The sequence below is a fragment of the Daldinia vernicosa genome (genome assembly GCF_022497035.1).
Source record: "Daldinia vernicosa strain CBS 139.73 unplaced genomic scaffold F5Y00scaffold_3, whole genome shotgun sequence".
In the NCBI taxonomy this organism is placed as follows: Eukaryota; Fungi; Ascomycota; class Sordariomycetes; order Xylariales; family Hypoxylaceae; genus Daldinia; species Daldinia vernicosa.
In genome coordinates this window covers 468,180-489,365 of record NW_025953919.1, presented here as the reverse complement: position 1 = coordinate 489,365, position 21,186 = coordinate 468,180, and the positions used below count along the sequence as shown (strand labels likewise).

The 21,186-nt window shown below is 46.9% G+C and overlaps 7 protein-coding genes and 1 non-coding gene across 8 annotated transcripts; 4 read left to right on the top strand and 4 right to left on the bottom strand.

Annotated features, from left to right (window-relative positions):
• Positions 1-186: 186 nt before the first annotated feature.
• Positions 187-1,731, bottom strand: F5Y00DRAFT_250700 (proline dehydrogenase; the record flags this gene model as incomplete). The annotated part of the gene is made up of 2 exons (XM_048009757.1): positions 187-1,639; positions 1,706-1,731. The coding sequence occupies 2 exons, from the start codon at positions 1,729-1,731 to the stop codon at positions 187-189; spliced, it is 1,479 nt and encodes a 492-aa protein (XP_047869387.1).
• Positions 1,732-2,975: 1,244 nt separating this feature from the next.
• Positions 2,976-3,680, bottom strand: F5Y00DRAFT_257478 (uncharacterized protein; the record flags this gene model as incomplete). The annotated part of the gene is made up of 2 exons (XM_048010564.1): positions 2,976-3,151; positions 3,248-3,680. 2 exons carry the CDS (start codon positions 3,678-3,680, stop codon positions 2,976-2,978), a joined length of 609 nt encoding a protein of 202 aa, XP_047869386.1.
• Positions 3,681-4,016: 336 nt separating this feature from the next.
• On the top strand, positions 4,017-5,152 carry F5Y00DRAFT_224714 (uncharacterized protein). Its single transcript, XM_048006052.1, has 2 exons — positions 4,017-4,163; positions 4,361-5,152. Exons 1-2 carry the CDS (start codon positions 4,161-4,163, stop codon positions 4,763-4,765), a joined length of 408 nt encoding a protein of 135 aa, XP_047869385.1. The 5' UTR covers positions 4,017-4,160; the 3' UTR covers positions 4,766-5,152.
• A 241-nt stretch (positions 5,153-5,393) lies between these two features.
• F5Y00DRAFT_224712 (uncharacterized protein) lies at positions 5,394-7,339 on the top strand. Its single transcript, XM_048006051.1, has one exon. It carries the CDS (start codon positions 5,521-5,523, stop codon positions 7,198-7,200), a length of 1,680 nt encoding a protein of 559 aa, XP_047869384.1. The 5' UTR covers positions 5,394-5,520; the 3' UTR covers positions 7,201-7,339.
• An 8-nt stretch (positions 7,340-7,347) lies between these two features.
• On the bottom strand, positions 7,348-9,269 carry F5Y00DRAFT_101670 (uncharacterized protein). Its single transcript, XM_048003793.1, has 4 exons — positions 8,773-9,269; positions 8,656-8,714; positions 7,883-8,583; positions 7,348-7,775 (listed from the first exon to the last, which is right to left on the bottom strand). The coding sequence occupies exons 1-4, from the start codon at positions 9,037-9,039 to the stop codon at positions 7,438-7,440; spliced, it is 1,365 nt and encodes a 454-aa protein (XP_047869383.1). The 5' UTR covers positions 9,040-9,269; the 3' UTR covers positions 7,348-7,437.
• A 1,248-nt stretch (positions 9,270-10,517) lies between these two features.
• On the top strand, positions 10,518-12,503 carry F5Y00DRAFT_224709 (general substrate transporter; the record flags this gene model as incomplete). Its single annotated transcript, XM_048006050.1, has 4 exons — positions 10,518-10,812; positions 10,873-10,949; positions 11,025-11,260; positions 11,314-12,503. The coding sequence occupies exons 1-4, from the start codon at positions 10,717-10,719 to the stop codon at positions 12,498-12,500; spliced, it is 1,596 nt and encodes a 531-aa protein (XP_047869382.1). The 5' UTR covers positions 10,518-10,716.
• A 1,944-nt stretch (positions 12,504-14,447) lies between these two features.
• Positions 14,448-15,380, bottom strand: F5Y00DRAFT_257473 (uncharacterized protein; the record flags this gene model as incomplete). Its single annotated transcript, XM_048010563.1, has 2 exons — positions 14,448-15,183; positions 15,316-15,380. 2 exons carry the CDS (start codon positions 15,378-15,380, stop codon positions 14,448-14,450), a joined length of 801 nt encoding a protein of 266 aa, XP_047869381.1.
• Positions 15,381-17,672: 2,292 nt separating this feature from the next.
• Positions 17,673-17,744, top strand: F5Y00DRAFT_t9. The gene has a single exon. It is a non-coding gene; the product is annotated as a tRNA-Trp (tRNA).
• The last annotated feature ends 3,442 nt before the right edge of the window (positions 17,745-21,186 follow it).

Below are 21,186 nucleotides of genomic sequence, written 5' to 3'. Positions count from 1 at the left end.
GAGGTGATCCTGACCTCCCCTAATAATAGATACCCACATCGGAATTCCGTTAATTCGTAAGTCGTTGTGCCCGCACACCTAGACTTGGTAGGGTGTATGCGTGCTTCTATATCGAGTGCCCTATTGGTACTCATTTTGCCCTATGCTGCGCTTGCTCTAACTCATATCTCCTAGTCTTAATATGCTTCACGCTGCTGCTAATCCTAGCGAGGTTTTGAACCGCCTCTTAATCTCATTCCACATAGCATCACGCCCGCTCCTCGTCCTTGCTACTGCGTCCTTGTTTTCGTTCGCTCTCCTGAGTAGATACTTCATGCACTCGCCTGTGGTGCCCCAAACGATGTACTTATAAGCCTTTGGCACATCGCCCTTGTCCCGGACGTAGCCGTCGCACCGCCGCGACGCGCAGACTAGCTCGCAACTGACCTCATCTGCCATGCCCTGCAGTTGTGCAATCGCCAACTCCGTGGTACGGTCGGACTGCTCGCTGTCTCGGATTGCCCGTGCCCGGCGTACGGACTCTAGATTGTGAGACCCTAATATGATACTGACAGGCGGGAATTTGAGGCCTTCTTCCGGCGACTTTAGCACGGAACCCCACTGCCGGCAGATAAGGCTTGCCGCGATTCCATCGTACGCTGCGTCTGTGTCGGCTTTGGTATCGTGGATGATATACCGTGGATCTGAGCCGAGGTATGCGCCACGCACGAGCTTGACACCCAACGTAAAGCCCTCCTTGGACGCCACGGCGAGGTGTTCACCAAGTGTCGCTGCTGCGGATTTCAGATATGCTTGATATGTGCCATAGATAAGAGCGTGGCCAGGTATTTTGTTATGCTTGCGCTGGTACTCTAAGGTCCAGTCGTCGATGCCTTCCTGGACTGTCATCTGTTCGGCGTCGAAGAGCAGAGGCACATCCCTCTCTGCAGCTAGGGCACAGATTTCGTCGATAGCCTTGCGCAGATGCTTCGGCGGCGGTAGGCGATTCTTAAGCGCATACAATGCTTGCCGTCCGGCACCAGTAAACTTGAGCGCGACAAAATCCCCAGGCTGCGCAAGTCTCACCGTCTCCAAGGTCCCTGCCGCCCAGGGACCGATTTCGTTACGTACGCATTCCTCAGCTACGGGTCCCTCTTCGCACGCCGAGAGCTTCTGAGTCTGTGCATCGGTGAGGACGATCTCCCGGGCGTACCCTAGGATAACACCCGTAAAGCCGATCTTCTTGAGGCCGTCGATAGTACGATGGACCTCTGCAGCATTCTCACCCGCACAGAATTGCGCGTAGAACGTCTTCTTTAAGAACCAGCGGAGCAAGGGATTTTTATCCGGGTTGAGGATTGGCTGATTGGAGTGTGCGAGGATGTTCATGATGGCCAATGAAGGAGGTAATAGAATTGGAGAAGAGGATATGCTCGTAGTGGCCAGGTTACGTAGCACTGTAGACAGAGGAAGAACTGATAGTGGTGCGGATTTTGCCATCGGAAGCGAGTCGCCCGATACTTCTGAAGGAAGAGGGCTTACAGATGCCGTAGCAGCTAAAGCAGATTGGTCTGCTGGAGGTGAAGGTCTTGTTGAGGAAGAGTGTATCTTCCTTCTCATCGTCGAGACTATCCTGAGCTTCTGGTTCGAGCCGTTGCGGCTTATGACGTAAAGGCCGCATTGCGGATTCCTTATCGCATTTACATATATTGGTAAAAGGGACGACCTGCTCAACACCGAAACTCGTACCATTGTTAGCGTTTGGCGGTACTTAGACGACTCCGAAGGGTGAGAGCAAACCAGGCAGATAAAGGATGGTAGGGTATAAGTGAGGGATATAGGTAGGAATGATAGGAACGATAGGAATGGGAGGGCTTAGGTAGGTATAATGAGCAAACAGGAACAATGGGAAGGTATTAGTATGAAGCGGGAAGCGGGATGCTGTACTTTAACTACATATGTATCTTGGGTTTCTACTGCTGTGTATATTCTAGGTTAACTCTTTATCTCCGGCATCGCAACAGTCTCAGTCGCGTTGCTGAATGAAACCCGACTGGAGCGCATCGTACGGCATCAAGGAAACACCTCGAGAATGGCGAATAGTCCACCTCGAAGCTCCGATATTCCAATCACGACTCGATGACAATCCACCGGTTGTTCTTATCATTGATGATCACGTGGACCCATCGAGTCCAATAATGCCGTCTATAGCCGTGATGCAAAGATGCAATGAATGCAGCCATTGTCCAATCAGAAGCTGCGCCGTGGGGTAGCGGCATGGAGAGGACCAGAAAGAGTGAGCAATAGACTTGGGCTAGTGCGCGTACATAGTATAGTTGACCTGGCAGCCCCCTGCCATAACATGGTCCGGTCCGGCTGTTGAAGGTGGCCGAATATAGCAAGAATAACCTGGCTGCCTGCGCAGAAATTCTGCATGGTTCGAGGCCTCCGCGCTTAACGTGGGGTATACTAAGCCAAGCCGACTGGTCGACCTTGAGTCCTTGACATACTTTTGCAGGCATAGATTATTGCGACGTTGGCCGAACCCGCTGATTCATAATGATGGCTTTGTCGGGTAAACTATAACGTAACTTGATCTCGAGTAAGCCACGTGCCTTATTGGCTAACTAGCTCGTGATCATATCTCTTAGACACAATCCTCACCAGCCGGAATGCCATAAAAAAACATGACCCATACTACGGTGGCTAGTATGGGGTGTCTTTCTTTGGCGGCATTCTGCCAGTGTTTTAGTAACCACGACAACCTTTATCTTCCTCTGTAATGTACCTAACCTAGATACCGCGTCCCGGCCGACCAAGTGGGTAAGCCGTCTAGTGCAGTTATTATAACACTACTCTCATGCAAGGAGCCGTGGTGTAGATATACTGTTAAGGCCGAGACCGAGCTAAAGCCTACAGGCCTTTGCGACACTCTCGGCACAGCGCGGATGTAAGTGGATGCCTACAAATCCGTGATGTTATTAATAACCCTAGTTTCATGTCGTCTTTTCCTCAAGTTGGGTGACCTTTCCGATATGCCTCCGGATGAACTCGATATACCCAACAGGTCGACCTTTGGCAAGAGACACCATGTCCTGGGTAGCACCGTATGCGATCCCAAATATCAGGCCTTTTCTAGCAGTCCTCGCAGTTTCAGCAGCTGAAAAGCGATCTGCGTTGAGATAAACAATTAGATCAGGGTCAATCAAAGCAACCAGACTAAAAGTGAAGGGAAAAAAAAAGAAAAAGAAAAAAAAAAAACACATACTCCAGAAACTGAAGCCACCAGCCACAGCTAGACTGGCCATGACGGTGCTGAAAAGATCCTTGGTTCCTCGGTATACATCAAACAGATTCTCGGCGCAGAACATGGAGGTACTCAGAACACTGAGCCTCACACCGACCTTAAATCCTTCCTTCAACCCACCATATGCCAGATGGTAGTTCTTGCTCTTGTGATATAGGTACCACCCGGTTGTAGTTGTAGGTAGTCTGTGAGCATGTTCGGCTCTAAATCGTAGGCCGGCCATCTTACTGCCTTGGGCGAGACCCAAAGACATGCCTACACCAAATGCTGTCAATGCCGCAGCTGGAATGCGAATTAAGGGCGGAAAGGATAGGCGAGAATCTTTCCATAGCTGAGCATATTCTTCTCGAGTGGGCGACCACTGACGCCTAACTTCGCTGTCGGATTCTGTCATATTGGACTGGACTATTGGACTGGACTACAATCTTGATATACCTAAGTAGTTGTACAAGAAGATTGCATTGGCGTTGATTATTCGGCGGAGAGAATTAATCTTTTGATCTTTGCGGGTTTAGGCAAGTGGGAAAGCCTTGCGAATTACCTAAGACTGCTATCGTAAAGTCATCTTGTACCGGCCTTGGAAAATTCAAAGCTGAAAAGTTTAGACCCACTTTCCTAGGTACATACACAGGTACATACACCCTTAGACCCTGCAGGCACTTTACGCGGCCACGTGCAGTCGCGATTTGTTTGAGCTACAAGGTGGGTACATTAGTGTATCTTCATCTTCATCTTCATCTTCATCTTCATCTTCATCTTCATCTTCATCTTCATCTTCATCTTCATCTTTATCCCGGCCACGAATATGAGTCTCCGCGTCGCAAAGCTGATAACATAACAAAAAGCAATTTACAAATATTCTTCATGAATTAAAATGGTAAGCTGTCTTATTATGTCCTACATTATTTCCATTCATTAAAGTATCATATCCTTCATCCTTCATGTTCACTTATACATATACCTTATAATCGTGAAGTCCATCTCAACATTGTATATAAGCCTCTTCGTGCTCCTTCAAATGTTACGTTATACAGAAACACTCATTCGTTACTCATTTTGCTTACTTCAGCGTAGGATGTCAATGATATCGACTTATCTCTACGCTTCAAGCATGGCATCCATACCATCTTCTTGTTTGTCGATCCATCAAGACCCTTCGGCAGCATAGCAGAAGACCTTTTGGAAGCTCTGAGGGCACGCTACCCTTCGGGATTAACTACTTCCCTTTCCTCGCCGGACAAGACCGAGCTACCGAACGATCATCTACAGATCAAGTTCGCCTCGCCAAAGATACCTACAGACCTCAGCCAAGGCTGGAATCCTCTTGAAGTTGGAGAGAAGGATACCCCGGTTAGCAAAGGCATCAAGGACAACAGCATTTTGGCGTTCGCATTCTGCCCTGAGGATGCAGATGAGGACTACGAGCCTGATTTCACGGTCGACTTCCCTAGCTTCGACGAGGAAATAGAAGAGCAATAAGGATAGCAGGAGAAGGATGACATTCATGAGACATGACTTAGGATATGATGGCTAGCCGTGATGGAATGTAAGTTCGGAAGAAGAGCGGCTCTCGCATCTCTAGGGATGTGGAATGAGAGGTAGTTCTCAAATTCATAGCTAGGAAAACGTTGGGTAATTTTGCCGTATTTCGAGTGCCTAATGGAATGACAACCGCCCTATTGGCATCTCGGAGACTCATATTGGCATATGAGGTTTGAATAAGAATTGACGGTAAATAACACGCAGTAAGGCACTCAAATTGGGTGAGCCAAATATGCGTGTCGTCGTTGCTGTTATCGATCTCGTTGGAAAAGTTGAACTTACAATATTCAAATCATGATTAAAATACCTTAGTTTACCGTAAACCCTAAGGTTCCCTATAATATATAGGTAATCAGTAAATATGAAGCTGTACCTGTTTGTGCCTTCGGTTCGTATCGGCATATTTTAGCAGCAAAGCCAGCGCGTGGTTAAGGATCCCAAAGCGCTATAATGTCCGAAGGCCGGTCCTGCGGTACCTGGCTAAGTGGGACATCGGTACCTATATACATACCAGGGCTGCCAGGGGCTTAGACATGTATGTAAGAGGATCGACCCCTATTTTTATCTTTTTTTGCCAAAAACTTCTTTGACAACACACAACTACGCCTGAAATGTTTATTCTTTTCCTTCTCGAGTACCATTCTTAGGTACGATTTGCTATCAACAGGCTTCGGCCATATGCCGTCTTCTACATGTCCCCTGCGACTCTTCTTCGCAATGCTTTGCGAGCCCTCGTCCCTCTCGCCGTAGCTTGTACTTTCTACTTGTATCTTTATCCTGTCTTTCTTGGCTGTGCGTTCCCACTCCCACAAACAGAGAACAATGTCGCCGCATTTCAGGATACGGTGCGACAGCATGTCCTTCCGCATTCGAGTAATGCTGCACCGTTCCGGCTTCTCGCGCTTGGCGACCCGCAGTTAGAGGGCGATACGTCCATCCCAAATTATAACCGCGAATCTTTCCCTCACTTGACATGGGCCATTCGTCACCTTACCTACAAGACTGATCACCCGTCTCTACGTAAACGCTTGCGACAGGTGGCTCACGACGTTGTAGATGTTTTCTTCGACGATATTCCCGACACATTCGAGTCGATTCGCAAACGAATAGATTTGTTTGGAAACGATTTCTACCTTGCCCATATCTACCGGACGCTACGATGGTGGACAAAACCTACTCATGTTACTGTTCTGGGAGACTTGCTGGGAAGCCAATGGATCAAGGAGAAAGAGTTCAACCGGAGGAGTTGGAGGTTTTGGAACCGTTCGTTTAAAGGAGGCGAGCGGGTCCCTGATGAAGTTGCTACCTATCCCGCCGAGGAGTATGATGTAGCTGGATTCTTGGGTGTTGAGGATGACAATGCTGCGGCCTGGCGCCGCAGAATTATTAATGTGGCCGGCAACCACGATGTCGGCTACGCTGGTGACCTGACAGTCGAACGACTGGAACGATTCGAACGTGTGTTTGGCAAAGCCGCCTACGAGCTGCGATTCGAGCTACCCATTACCAACCCTGCAGCTAATGCGACTATCTACGACGAAGAGACTAACCCCGACTCCGATCGTCTAGCTCCTGAGCTCCGGATTCTTAACGTCAACAACATGAACCTTGATACGCCGGCTGCCGACCAGGGTCTCCAAGACAAGACGTATGCCTTCGTAAACGATATTATCAATACGGCCACTGCGGTCGAGTACCAGGGTCAGTTCACACTTGTCCTAACCCACATACCGTTGTACAAACCTGAGGGCGTCTGCGTTGATGCTCCTTTCTTCGACTTTCACCCTGGTGGCGGTGTCAAGGAACAAAACCATCTATCAGCGGATGCGTCTCGTGGATTTTTGGAAGGTATTTTCGGATTAAATGGCGATCCAAATGCGCCTGGACACGGCATGGGTCGGAAGGGTGTCGTGTTAAATGGACATGATCACGAAGGCTGCGATACGTACCATTATATCAACCAAACGGAGGAGGGTGATGAACGTCAATGGCGGGTTACTCGGTGGCCCGCTGCCAAAGCAGACGAGCTTCCTGGGAAACCCGGAGTTCCGGGTCTTAGGGAAATCACTGTTCGAAGTATGATGGCTATGTATGGTGGTAATGCCGGCTTGCTTAGTGTCTGGTTCGAGGAGGATACCTGGGAGTGGAAATACGAGTTCGCCACTTGCGCCCTAGGTCGCCAGTATTTTTGGTGGTTTGTCCATATATTTGACCTCATCGTGGTTGTCGCCATTGTTGTCTACGGCGTCTTGCGGGTGGCGATAGCGGCTGGTTTTGACATCGATAAATGGTCAGCAGCGAAAATTATTACAGTCCCAACTGTTACTGTTACCGATACCGCAAACGGAAACGGTGTAAAAAAGGTTCTCTAGGTTGGTAATGGCGAAGCTAAGAAGGAATAGATTATCTTGTATAGTAAACAGGTATAACGAGTCATGAGCGCCTTGTACCAATATAAAAATATAGATAGGTAGACAGACAACTAATAGAAGATCAATATTAGTATAAGAATTATCGTGTATTTGTTTCTCTTTCCTATATACTGGACTTGGGCTTTTCAATATAGAACTCGAACCAATATCAATCCAACGGATGTACCTTAGACCTCATTATAGCTTGAAATCAAGAACAACAACGTCAACTCGCGAGTTCGACTTTATATCTGCGCCATTGCTATTGGTAGCTCGTGTGAACACCGATAGTACGTTGTCATAATCCAGCCGCGTGGTATCAACTAAGGGCTCCGTCGGCGGGAATCCGTTCTCTCGCCACACGAGCTCGTATTCGGAGTAGTTAGATGCCTTGGACGCCTTTAAGGCTGTCAAGACTGGCGCTGTGTGGTCCGGCAGGATAAGATACAGGTCGTCATCTTTGCTCACGGCCAGCCGTCCTCTTTTGCCCCCTTTTACGCCTTGGACGTGGGGGAGGGCACGTTGCGTCCAGACGCCTGTTTATCGGCGGTAGTTCTTAGCATAGACTCACTCCCATAGCGATAGTTACTGGGAAGGGGAATATAATTAGGGGGGAGGAAGGGAGGGACGAAGATAGACAGACCTTTCGGTGATCGGTAATAATGTTTCCACTTTTGCTCGCCATCTACCGCATCCCGATTTAACACATGCACCCCTCCCTCATGATCAACAGCTTGCGCCTCCTGATTCGAGAGCCCCGAACCCTTAGGGATCTCAAACGCTACGATTCCCGGTGCATCAGGCCGTACGCTTTCACCCTTGGCCAAATCCGCAATCATTTCTCCCGTCCCATTCCGCCACGACCAGCCCCCATCGTCAGAGTACGCATAGCAGATATTATGATTATTCTCAGCTGAGTTCGGGCCCCGCTGCTGCTTGTGCTTCGCGTCTAACGGATCGTCCCAGCCCTCGTACCACACGAAACCCCGGTATACCCACGTGGCATGCAGCCGGCCGTTTCGTACGTCTAGGCCGTGTATGTACGGGTTATTATCTACGCCCTTAAGATTTGTGCCCAGCACCGTGTACCTGTGGGTTCCGTCTTCCTGTAACCCGTATACAGCCAAGTGATCGTCACCTAGACCGGCCTTGCCAGTGCGGAACGAGAAGAGCAGATTGCGGTCGAGCTGTACGAAGCGCGGGTATGTGACGTAGCTGAGAAGCTCGTCGTGTTCTTCCCCGAGGCCGGGGAGCTGCGATAGGTGTGGCGTGAAAAGAGAGGCGGACCACGGGAAGGATTCCGGGGAGTGGGCAACGCCGGGCTGGGAGTATCGATATCTTATTCTACCGCGTTGTAACTTGTAAGTATATGTTCTAGTAACTACCTCATATTTTAGGTGTGCCATGGTATCGTACCTGTCGCAGTGGTGGTCATACGAAAGATGAATGGTGCCGTCTCCAGGGCAGACACCAAGCTTACGTCTTACTCAGTATATTTCTTTTCTTCACTCTTAAGGTGTTTGTTTATATTACCTGTATAGTGTTGTGGCCATCATCTGTGGTCTGAGGATAGTCCTCAAAGACGAATGTGTCCCACTTTCCCTCTGGAAGCTTCCTACGTGAGAGATGGATATACAGCGGCTCTTGAGCGGAGTCTGCCGACAGAGAGCTGTAGAAGCTTGCGTACTGCCAGCCGTTGTATGATTGTATAACGTCCTGCTGAAACGCGTTGCCGTTCAGCACGCAGTTCCGGTGCGTTGGGTCCAAGCCAAGCACCGATACGGATGGTTCGGTCAGCATCTTCTTTATCTTCTATTCCGTTAAAGAAGAAGAAGAAGAAGAAATTATAATAAGAGATAAGCCTCGAAGGAATGCGGTGAAACGTGGCGCACCGGTAGAAGACTGTAAGAGGCTAAATGCAATTACGAAGATCTGGCGTTCGATGTAACAACATCGACTTCTAGAATGAAACCGGGCGGTTCGCAGCAGTGTCACAATAGATTGCGCGCAGCTCAGACGCCAGCAGATGCTATATTTATTTGTGACTAGTTATAGCCTATCTCCATAGTCAGTCGATTTTATAGCAACGCTCGTATGATGGAGCTAGTGTTGAACTATGTATTGTTTAGATGACCAGGTGCCGGTATAGTAATCGCCCGAGTTGAAGGCCGACAGCGTGGACAAAAGAGCCTCGAGTCGAGGTTTAATCCGCAATAGTTGAAACGACCCTGAATATTCACATCTTGTCCTTGCATACACTCTTGTTTTTCAATGCCGTAACGAGTCTAGAAGATCTACTTGTATATACCAAATAAGGTCTAACTGAGACTACTTTTTATAGTTAAAAGGAATAACTATATTCTCATCAATACATAATTATACTGGTACCAAGTTCGTCTTATATCCTTAGTTGCGTAATAGTATCTTCACCATCAAATACCAAAGCTTTTCATCTTCGTCATATGAAATACATAATCGTCCCTAAGCTTACCTTAGGTACATTTAGTTGGTCCCGGCTCGCCTCCCCCGCATTGAGCCTAAAATCAAGTCCATCTCCGTAGTGGAGGCCGACTGTCACCCTGAACCGGCCAGACTGGTTGGTCGGATCTGCGTTCAAGAACCATGAAAGCTTGCCACACCACCTCAATATTCGGCCCTGAGTTCCAACCCCAGAAGTATTTCCCCACTTCTCCTACAACCTCAACTGCTAACCCTACCATCATATCCCTAGTCTTACATCTTAGAAGGTGTTCTGTGTTCGACCCTTGAGATTTATGAGATGGAATGATAATGGTTGATGCCTTTGCCGAGAATATAGAATTCGCAACCGTATAAAGTTTCTCAAGCCTACGGAGGAGAATGTCTTAAATATAAGTGTTATAGAATCTTTATACCTAGTAAATATCTAACCCCAAATCTACGGACTAATTCCCCAACCTTGGCTACTCCAGTCCCCAGATCCTTTAGTCTTAGTGTCCCTAGCGGCCCATGGGGTAAAAGAGAGCTATATACAAGTCTACGCAAAGGTGGGCTATTCGATGAATTCCCTCGGTCTAGTGAGCCCCAGCGCCTTTCATCCAGGCTGTCTGGTTAATCTGTTTGGTGGAAGAATACGGAACCTGCCCATTTCCCATTTTCCACCCATCACATGGGTTCCCCAAAGGGGGCTCCAGGCCCCAGATCTCCCATTCCGCCAAGCTGCGCGTTATCCTAATCCTAGTCCCCTAATAACGTGGTACTGCTGCAAGGCGAGAGAAACCTCTATCGGCAGCTCACCCGCAGCATGCATCTTTTAAAAGTAGGATCTCGCCGCTCATCTCGTCCGGCACTGCTTGTCTGTCCTTCTTCTCGCGTATCGCAGAAGATTCCCGGACGATAGCAGCGTGCCTATTCACGATAAAAGAGAGCGTCGCGGACAAACAAGAGACGCCGATATAGGGAATAGTGGTCTGGGATTTATCCCATCTATTGGCAATCATGCCGTCCTTATTAAGGTATATCGTCAAAAATGACGCCATGAAAAATGATCCTAAGGAGATCTATGGATGGAGGGTCTATCTTCTGGCTTGTTCGGTAAGCAATTTCTCTCAATAGATATATCTTAGATGACTAGTTAACATATATTTTCACTAGGCTTGCTTCGGCGCTATGTCTTTCGGTTGGGATAGCGGTGTAATCGGAGGTGTCATTAATCTTGACTCGTTTATCACGTATGTTTCCCCATAAGACGCCACCTAGTCTCTATCTGGATAGAGGGAAATCTCTAACATTCTTTTCTATAATAGTGCATATGGTTTAGGGAGCAAAGACGACGTAGCGACTGCTAATCTTCAAGGAAATATCGTTTCAGTGTTGCAAGCTGGATGTTTTGTAGGCGCTCTCGTTGCTTACCCCTTAACGGATATCTATGGTCGCAGGCCTTGCTTGATGGGCGGTGCTCTATTCACTCTTGTTGGTGTAGCTATGCAGGCTTCTGCTTCTGGCCATCTTGAGCCTATGTATATTGGTCGATTCATCTCTGGTATGTCTGTTTTGATTTTATCACCACTCCCTTCGTACGCTAATATCCAATAGGTCTTGGTGTTGGTTGCTCTAGTGTCGTTAACCCAATCTATGTTACCGAAAATGCGCCTCGAGCCATCCGTGGTCTACTTACCGGGTTGTATCAAATGTTCATCGTCACTGGTGGTATGATAGCATTCTGGGGTAACTATGCAGTCAGTATACACTTAAGCGGTCCTGCGCAGTACATTGTGCCACTTTCGATTCAAGGGTTACCCCCTCTACTGCTCTTCTCCCTTATGGCTATCTGCAATGAGTCGCCGCGTTATCTTGCTCGCAAGGATCGTTGGGAGGAGGCGAAGGCGGTGCTCACACGGATCCGACATCTCGCGCCTGACCATCCCTACCTACAAGATGAATTCCGGGAGATCGCCGATCAACTTGAGTACGAGCGAAGTCTGATTGGTGACGCTGGTTTCTGGACGTTGCAGAGGGAGATGTGGACGATCCCCACAAACCGTAAGCGGGCTATCTTGAGCATCGTGCTCATGATATGCCAACAGATGACGGGCACCAACGCCATCAACACATATGCGCCGCAGATTTTCAAGAATCTTGGCATCACGGGAACCTCCAACTCGTTACTCAGTACTGGAGTTTACGGCATTGTTAAGGTCGTAGCGTGCGCCCTGTTTTTGTTGTTCATGGCCGACTCCCTTGGCCGCCGCCGCTCGCTACTGGTCTCCTCCGTCGGACAGGCTTTTTGTATGTTCTATATTGGCTTATATGTACGCATCTCGCCGCCTGTCGACGGAGAGCCTGTGCCAGGCGCCGGCTATTTCGCGCTGGTCTGCATCTTCGTTTTCGCCGCCTTTTTCCAGTTCGGATGGGGCCCCGCCTGCTGGATTCTAGTCTCAGAGATCCCGGCTGCCCGCTTGCGACCTATGAACGTCGCACTGGGAGCTGCCACGCAATGGCTGTTTAACTTTGTGGTGGCTCGCGCTGTGCCTAATATGCTGGCTACTGTCGGCGAGCACGGATACGGTACCTACCTAATCTTCGGTAGTTTCTGCGTGTGCATGTTCTTCTTCGTCTGGTTTTTCATCCCTGAAACTAAGGGTGTTTCGCTCGAGCACATGGATCAGCTTTTTGGGGTTTCCGAAGAAGAAAGGCTAGATGTAACCGAGGGTACGAAGCGAGATATGTCCAAGGTCGAAGCTGAGGAGCATTCCAACCGGTCGGACAACAAAAGCGTATAGAGGAAATGATGGTGGATATTTGAATGGAGATACCCTTTGATGCTAGTTAAGCTATTATAACTCTAGATAGCTAACGATCTATGATTTTTAAAGGATTTCACCCCCTGACTAAGGGCAGCAAGTCGCTCAGGATGAAAGGTGCGAATTAATATTTACGGGACTGCCCTCAAGACACCCCCAGAGATAGGGCAGACTTGTCTTCCGAGAAGCATCTAGAGCGCCCCTTTGGCTCGTTCATCCAGGGGTTAGCCCAACACCTACGAAAGGACGATCACACAGTATATGCGCTACGGGCTCACGGATTCGAGCCCGGTCAAAATAAATTCGCATCTATCACTGAGACAGTTCATGCTTATATGACAGCTGTTCGCTGGTGGCAATCTGCAAGGTCTGTATGCCCTAGCAGGTTATAGTTACGGTACTATGCTGGCCTTTGAGATGGCTAAAGCACTCGGTAAATCATTCCGAAGACGGTGTGGTACAGTTCCCAGGCAGCTTTAATCTTCCGCCGCATATCAAGACACATATGCGCTAGCTCAGTTCTTTAGACTTTTAGCTGAAGCGGTTGATATAGAGATTTCAGAGATCTTATCGTACCGCAATGCGTCCCGTAGCGATGCCCTATCCCGGGTGCTGGTACTCGCCGACGATTCGCGCATGGAGGCGCTCGGTCTGACTCCCGACGGACTGGCTCGGTGGGCTGACGTGGAATATGGCTTACAAAGGATGGCAGTTGACTACAAGCCTTCCGGGGAAATTGGGAGTATCGACATTTTCCACGCCGAACCCCTCAAGATGGCTGCAGCATCGCGCGGGGAGTGGATACATAGGTAAGCACCTTAGCCAGTGGAGAGACTTGTCAGAGAGAACCACGATTCCACGAGGTTCAGGGAGCACATTATACTATGCTTGGGCAGGATCATGTCTCTGGATTTTCTGACAAGCTACGAGCGGCTTTAGGGGATAGAGGACTACCTATAGAAACACGTCCGCCAACAAGGATTTATTTACAGTATTCTCATCATCATATTGGTTGGGACCGGTATATGAGCTTGGTATAATGACGTTTCCTTTATATTAGTTTCTATAGTAACATCCACTCAGGAGATTCTATATCAGCTTGCAAGCCATGCCACCGGGATTCGTGACCCCACAGCCGCTTTTTCGGCTCCTGCACCTGCAACCCAACCAATTAACTATAATAGATCTATGTGTCACAGATCTAGCAGCTGATGCTGCAGGGCTCGTCAACATGGATGCCATTTTAGCTCTGCCAAAAGTGTGGAAGGATCGGATATGGGTTTCTCTGGAATGTCTCAAATATTCGAGTGGATTAGGTAGGTACCTACGTTTATACTTTGCAATTCCAAGTAGAGACGTAAGTATCTTTTAGCTCGGAATAGCCTTGAGTACCTAGGTAGTTAGTTATTTGGTTGGTTATTTTACAGCGCTATGAGTACTTTGATCAAGATAATGTGATACTGCTAATTCGTCGATGATAATACCACGACTCCTTAGGGTCCCTAAAAGGCAATGATCCAGCTGGGCTTTGACTTTGATATTTTAAGTTTCCGTTAAAGGTAGAGTAGGAAGTCGTGAAAGCGGCTCCAGTGTCACGAGGTGGGACTAAACAGTTGATAGACTACAGCATACAGGTCATATACCGCATCTTTTAGCACAAGCCGCCAATATCAGGCTAATATCAGGCTATTCCATCATACATAATTTGCATAGAATAGGCAGAGATGTTAAGAGAATTCATTCTCACAAAGATAAGAGTCGGCTTATTAGACTCGTAGGTATCAGATTTATCATCAAGAAATACTTGGTTTATTATACAAAGGCAGCCTAGTTTTGGATATATACAGCTAATTGGATAGTACGCGGACATTAGATGTTAACGGACCGGCATGCAAAGTCGCTTCTAGCCTGTCCCCGGCCTGTTAATCAAGAAAATGGTTGAAGAAGCCATCCTCTCACGAGCCAAACGGCCATGCTGATAAGCATAAGCATAAAGAACCACGTTAAACAACCCGCCGTTACGTGATCCCGGAACGTCTGCGCTGCGTCGCCCTTACTATTATTATGCGGGAACGGACGATCAGGTACAGGAACGTTCAGGATTCTACATAGCGGCTCCCACCCTTGGCTGACTTCGTAAAAGAATAGCTTCTCTGGAGGTACGACCTGCCTTAGATGTTCCTCGTGCCTGCGAAGCGTGTCCTCCTCGATTTTGTCCTGGTGGTAGCGCCATTTCATAATCTGATGGAAGCGTTCGCGCCAAACTCCGTAAACTTGGGTCTTATGCAACCATAAGACCACGATAGGGAGGTACCACGTCCCCATGAGACTGTTCAAATAGTTCATACTCTTCCACCAGGACTTTTCCTCTCTAGTAGTTGCTATTACTATGGCCTCGGGATAGACGCGCATGATTTCAGGGGTGAGCGTCGCAGCGGGGCAGTCCATGGTTGCAACGTAACCGTCGAGCACCTCCGATATGAGCCAATCAAGCTTCTTCTGCTCGGAGAACGTCTGTGCCTTCGGAGCGAGCTCCATGATATCGAGCCAAGCTTTTATTTGGTTAATCGGGCCCCCAAGGGACTGGATCCCGGAGTCGTGGACGGGGCCATCGAGAAGAATGGTGAGAGCTTCGTTGAAAGTCTTCGTACCGGTACGTGACCTATATACAGTCAACGGCTGTTTCTTAAGTATTACGACGGTATATATACACTGCGCTGGAACATTTCGGCCAATTCATGTCCAAGGACATATGGTCCTAGAGTAAAAGATTATGCGACTCGCTTGGACTTACATTCCAGCACCAATGACGCGAAACTTGGTCCCATGAGGACCCGGTAGCGAAGGACCTTGACCCATTATGACGACTTCGGTCACCAATTGGCGGTTCACACGACTCCACAGGACTGCAATCTCACTGTCGATATTTCAATGTTCTAGACGCTCGAACTGTCAAAGCATCAATGGCGTCGTATGAGCTGAAAATGGTGTCATCAATGGTGTCAATGGCATTTTTATACTTTTGACAATCGTACCCCCGTGCGTAGCTCTCGACAAGCTGCAGTAAGGTTGCAGAGCGCCAAGAACCGGGAAACGTATAGGTGATGCGCATTTCTCGACTATATTACCTTGGTTACACGGTTGATCTTGATGGCTAAACTGCAATATACTACGCGTATTACTCGAGTATCTACATGGCTATGGCCGATCGCTCACTGCCGAACGGCTGAAGCGGCTTCCCCATGCACCTCACTCGGTCTACAATATTGGTTCCCAGTAGGCTGATTGCCTTGTCTGTCTATGACATGGTAGTGTTCTCCGAAACTTCCCCAAAAATCTCCAACGCTGCCAACTTCTGCTTCACCTGTACGCAAGTGCCAAGCCGGCTGAAAGCAGAAAGCAGACCCAGGAACGCAGATCTGGCATTCTTCAAGGCTTGCCATATGCCGACGCAGATCAAGCTGCGCAAGATCGACATAATCCCTCTCGTGATAATCTATAAAGCAGGTTGATCGTCACTCCTAGTTTCGCAGGATGGCTAATAGGCGGGCTTCCAAGGCCCGCGCAATGCGACGAACTGGTTCCCGGACTTAGATAGCCCGGGGGAGGCGGCAACATTGCCCTTTACAATTCTCGGATTTGGATAAGTAAATCTGGCGCCTCCATATCGCATCGGATCATAGTTGGAACGGTCAGAACCTTCACAGGAAAAACAGCGAATAATATGCTCCCCGGCCAGTCAAGAGTTAGGTACTACCTAGGTTAATACGGCCATTTCATCACAACTTCACATGTCAGCGCTGACATAAGTTAATACTCCTTTCGCGCCCTTCTGGTAATAATGCGCTTCGATTCAAGAAGACGACTTATTACGAGTAATCCTACACTAAAGCCCATGGCTTTTAACATTTTCTAACGCGTCTTAGAATAAAACACCTACTGTTCACGATATTTTCTAAGCTATATCACACTTCTCCTAGACATCCAGTTACCCATCGAAGAGCGTTGTCTAAAGAGCGCAATGGGGGTTTTGATTCAGTAATAGGATGACGAGCCGTATTTATTGTAGTACTGGGAACGGCGCGATCTATAATGTTTAGCTGCCAACTAGAAGTACTTTCCCCGTGGTAAGTTACCTAAATTCCACGAGGAATTACTACGACCTCAATATGGTTCAATTAAATTTGAGAATCATTTCAGTTTTGTTGTCATAGCAGTTATCAATACTGCCTGTTGTGTTAGAAGCACACAATCTACCACTCAAGTGTATAAAAGTAAGATTTAGTTGAGGATATTATAGATCTAATGTTCTAGAATTTAATACTCTATCATGATTCCTTCAAATAGCTTCATCTGCAAAATTCTCGTAACCTCGCCGTTGTGGAGAAATTCCATAATAATATCGCTACCTAAGTCGTACGATCACGACGTGGTGTAAGAAGCGTGGAAAAAACGAAGTTGTCCCGAAAGAGACTTCGAGCCTAACTACGGAAGCCCGTGGTAATAAGTAACTACCGAAAGCATATTGTGTTCTAAACATTTCATTTCGAATCCTTAAACGTACCAAATTTCTGCAAATAATCATCTTGAAGTGACGACCTAGAACAATCTTACAAACGGTCTCAGCAACAGAAAACTGTAATCAAATGAAAACAAGCTATATAAGAATAAAGCTCTTTTTGTATGACGAAGGAATTTTATTCTCTTCTAACATTTTACGTGTTGGACAACCTACCAGGGGCCAATAGATTTACATCTAACTCTTCATGTAATAGCATAGTTGTCTCCTTACTCTTTACTCACATCATCACATAAGAGTAATAAGATCACTGTACAACACTGGACCATTCATTAATATAGTAAGTGAAAAGCAATCCAAGGAGTACATCACGAAAAGTTCCATATTGTTACCGAGACTCTGGGAATATCAACATGCGTTTTTTTTTTAAGAAATTCAAACATCTCATCTAATATATATCAAAGTTAATATAAATAAAATATAAAGCCATTCCTATCAATACCCGTCAATTAGATGTAGATGTAGTCTTACCGGTTGAACCTTGGTTTATATTTATTTTGGTGTTCACTATATAGGTGCTACACAGCAACTATCACAACAGCCCAGTCAATGGGATCAAAACAAATTCGAAAGGCCTCGTGGCGCAACGGTAGCGCGTTCGACTCCAGATCGAAAGGTTATCCGTTCAAATCGGGTCGGGGTCATATATTTTTGCTGTTGGAGTGTATTATCATGGGAACCGTGGATCGGGTTTAACGATTAGGGTCTAGACGGGTTGAAAAGTGTATGCCCTCAATTTATTAGAGTGCAAACACTTACCTGTCTAAGTGGAGTAGGAGTAGCCCTAAACGCCGTGTCCCACACGTACACGCGAGACTAGTCCAGGGTCGACTTAGACGCTTAAAATAACCTCATTATCTTCTACCGAGCAGTAGCTTGAAGCTGACTTTTGGTGTTGTTTTTATTGGCGCCCTAGATACCAAAGGCCTTACGTGTCTTTGATTTGTTTGATGTGGACCAGCTGGATATTGACTACCAAAAACTAGCAGACATGCTTTTCAATATCTTAGCAGCTTACTGAGAGGTAAGTATAGAAATTGCTGACTTTCTAGGTTTTGACACTAGTTGGAATGATATGTGTTTTAGTATGAGTGGCTCTTAGAGCCTCATTGATCACGGTTCTATTTAAATATATGACAAGAAGGTAGACAGAAGTGTAACATTCGTTATAAATAGCGTTGATGCTCGACTCTTTAGTTGGATATACTAATAACTGAACTGATCGGATGATAGAGTTACGCCTAAGATGCTTATCTAATTTCGTATTAATTATTTAGTCTACCTCAACTGTAATACTTTCGGCGACGTGGAAGATCATCTTTCCCGAATATAATCACACCTTTTAAATGCCGAAGGATTCGAATTCGGCTTTAGGCGTATAGAATTTCCATATGGGATTAGTCTAAATAGTAAGGCCGGCATAATAGCGTTTTATTGAAATAAAATTTTTCTCTTATACCGAGACTTAACTCCGCTATCTAGTTTTTCTTTTTTTGAGAGGTAGAGGTATAAATACAGCCCGGCAACTTTTTACATAGTACATTAGGTACGCTAAAGACTGTAAGCTACCTGCTTATGTGGGTACGATCGTCGTGTTCGCATTAGTTGATGCGAATGTTGCGTCCCCTTCAAGGGAAAAGAAAAAAAAAGTTTAGGATTTGAATCCTCTGCGAAAAGGTAGGTCGCAATCGTTGACTTGGTAAATGGGGGGGTTTTTTCCCCCTTCTTCTTTCGTGCATCCTATCTTTTCTTAAATTTTCAACCTCTTTTCCAATTATGTGCTCCTTTCGATTTTAGTGAGCCCTTCCTATTCTAGGGATATCGTTGCTGCAACTCTAGATGAAGAATTCGTCACTTCGGTTTTGTAACTTATAATGAATAATTGAATAAGCGCGTTTTCATGCAATTAACTTGGTCACTTTAGCGTCATATTATAATTGAGTAGATTTTTGAAAAGAACAAGTGATGATATACATAAACTCCTATAGCACTGCAGGCTTATGTCGTGATCAATATAGTCTTAAAATCTACACGCTCTGACGCTGTGGAGGCCGAGAGGTTGCATGCGTAGGCGCTATAGGTAAGTAAGCAACCTTACGAATTAGGTATACTTCCCGAACTCGGCTAGATCTTCGGCTCCAAGCCCAGCAAGCGCGAAGTTATGTCGCGGTAACATTCAATCCTACCATCTTCCATCGCTGATATGTTCAGATGCAAGGTTGAACTCGGGGTGTAACCCCCCGTCTCTCATACTATTTTTTCGACGCCCTCAACTATACCCTCCTGTATGAAAGTCCTGTATGAAAGTCGATATTTTGGACATAGGGAATTACCGATGGCGACGACAATTCTGTATCGTAAATATCCTAATTGGAAGACTGCTACGTTACGTCATAGTTGTACTATTCTAATGCTGTTTTCGAATTGTTCTTGACGAGCTGACGAGACGTAATAGTCGATTCTTACGGCGGCAACAATTCAATTACTGTGTACTTCTTTCATAAGTATGGCTGTATGGCTCGGGATGTCGGATAGTCTCATGTATGTTCCGTAGATCATACTTTCGGGATGTCAGCTACAAGACAACAAGACTATACGAAGTACCCCATCCGATTACAAGCAGACTTTTACCATAATTTTAAAGTCGTACTATGTACGCGTCTCGAGATCTTCGGCACGGTGGAGCTACATCATACAAGATTAGCATCACACAAGATTAGCTTGGTCTATCACTCGCATCGCTACCACTCGAACTAGGAAGCAGAGCACTGTTCTCTCGGGAGTCATGCCGGTGGGTACTGTGTATTTATCCTCGTCGCGGCTTCGAAGGATTGCCTCTGGCTTCAACCAAACTGCCGGGTCAGGGGACCTCGATCAACAACTTGGCCATCTTGGCAAATGCCTTGGAAGCTATTATTAAAACCGTTGAATTACGAATAGACTAAAAAAGAAGCTCGCCTAGGGATCCTGTCTAGTTTAGGTCCGCGCTACGGATCTCATATCCGCTGTTACTATGTAGGCGGGCTTGGACTAAATAGCTTGATTTGGCGCCACTCGGAAGGTGAAGAAGTCCCACAACGGACGCGTTCTCCCAATGAAGATTTTCACGCCGGTCAAGTTTTATTATTACCATAATACGCCACGAAACATCGTCAATGGTTCATTTTTCATGTCTTGTCCAGAATCGATCCAAAGCAGTGAGACCCAGGAAAAGCGCACCCGCTCGATGCACTGCAGGACCGTCAGCTTCGGAGAATGTAGAGCAATAGAGCAACTCGGATTTTAGACGGATATGAACCAGATGCACGTTGGGCGGCGGCAGCGCTGTAATTGGGTGAGGACGGTTCGCCTAGACACGTTCAAGTGATTGCGAGAGGGGGAACACGCAGTTGGGGCCGAGACGAGCAAGATCAGCAGGGGAATAGGGAGGGTATTAATAAGACTTTCAAGCCTAGCGATTGCGTTTTTTCCACGATTGACAAGATTGACAAGATTGACGCGATTGTCGTTCAAATACGAGAGCCTCACCATGCAGCCATGCAAGACCATGCGCGCTGGCAGATGCTGGGCAGATTAGGTACTTGGTAGGTATGAACGGGTAGATACTAAATGGAGACAATTGCGGATATTAGGTAGCAGATATTTGCAGCATATTTTTATTTTTATTTTTATTTCTTTTCTATATTCCGTATTTTGCAGTATTTCGTACACACCGATAGAACTTTGGGAAGTAGAAAATCGGAGCTCACGATGTGCCAAGCCTATAAATTCTTACGAGGACCTATAAGTATGATAAGTATAAATGGGGAACGTGGCTCGATTAGGAACCCGTCCCAATTTCTTTGATTAATGTGTGCATTGTCCTCTGCCCATCACTCGTTCTGTCGTTCCTGTGGTGGCCCATCACACTTGGCTTCTCCGAGAGATCGTCTTGGAGGGTATCTCTCACGGGCGAGGTGGACACGATCAGGAGACGCAAACACCGCATCCGGTCCGTTTATCGTTTATCCCCAGAAAAGCTTTTAATTATGTCCATACAAGCTATCGCAAGCGAGCAAGCCCGCGATTTGCCAGTTCGCAGTTCGC

What these genes read in the sequence shown, in the direction of transcription:
- F5Y00DRAFT_224712 (XM_048006051.1), top strand. Translation starts at nt 5,521, where the DNA reads ATGTCCCCTGCGACTCTTCTTCGCAATGCTTTGCGAGCCCTCGTCCCT.
- F5Y00DRAFT_101670 (XM_048003793.1), bottom strand. Translation starts at nt 9,039, where the DNA reads ATGCTGACCGAACCATCCGTATCGGTGCTTGGCTTGGACCCAACGCAC. An exon ending in ATGGCCACAACACTATACAG is followed by an intron (nt 8,715 to 8,772) that starts GTAATATAAACA and finishes GTAAGACGTAAG; the next exon opens with CTTGGTGTCTGCCCTGGAGA. An exon ending in TTATTACCGATCACCGAAAG is followed by an intron (nt 7,776 to 7,882) that starts GTCTGTCTATCT and finishes GCCGATAAACAG; the next exon opens with GCGTCTGGACGCAACGTGCC.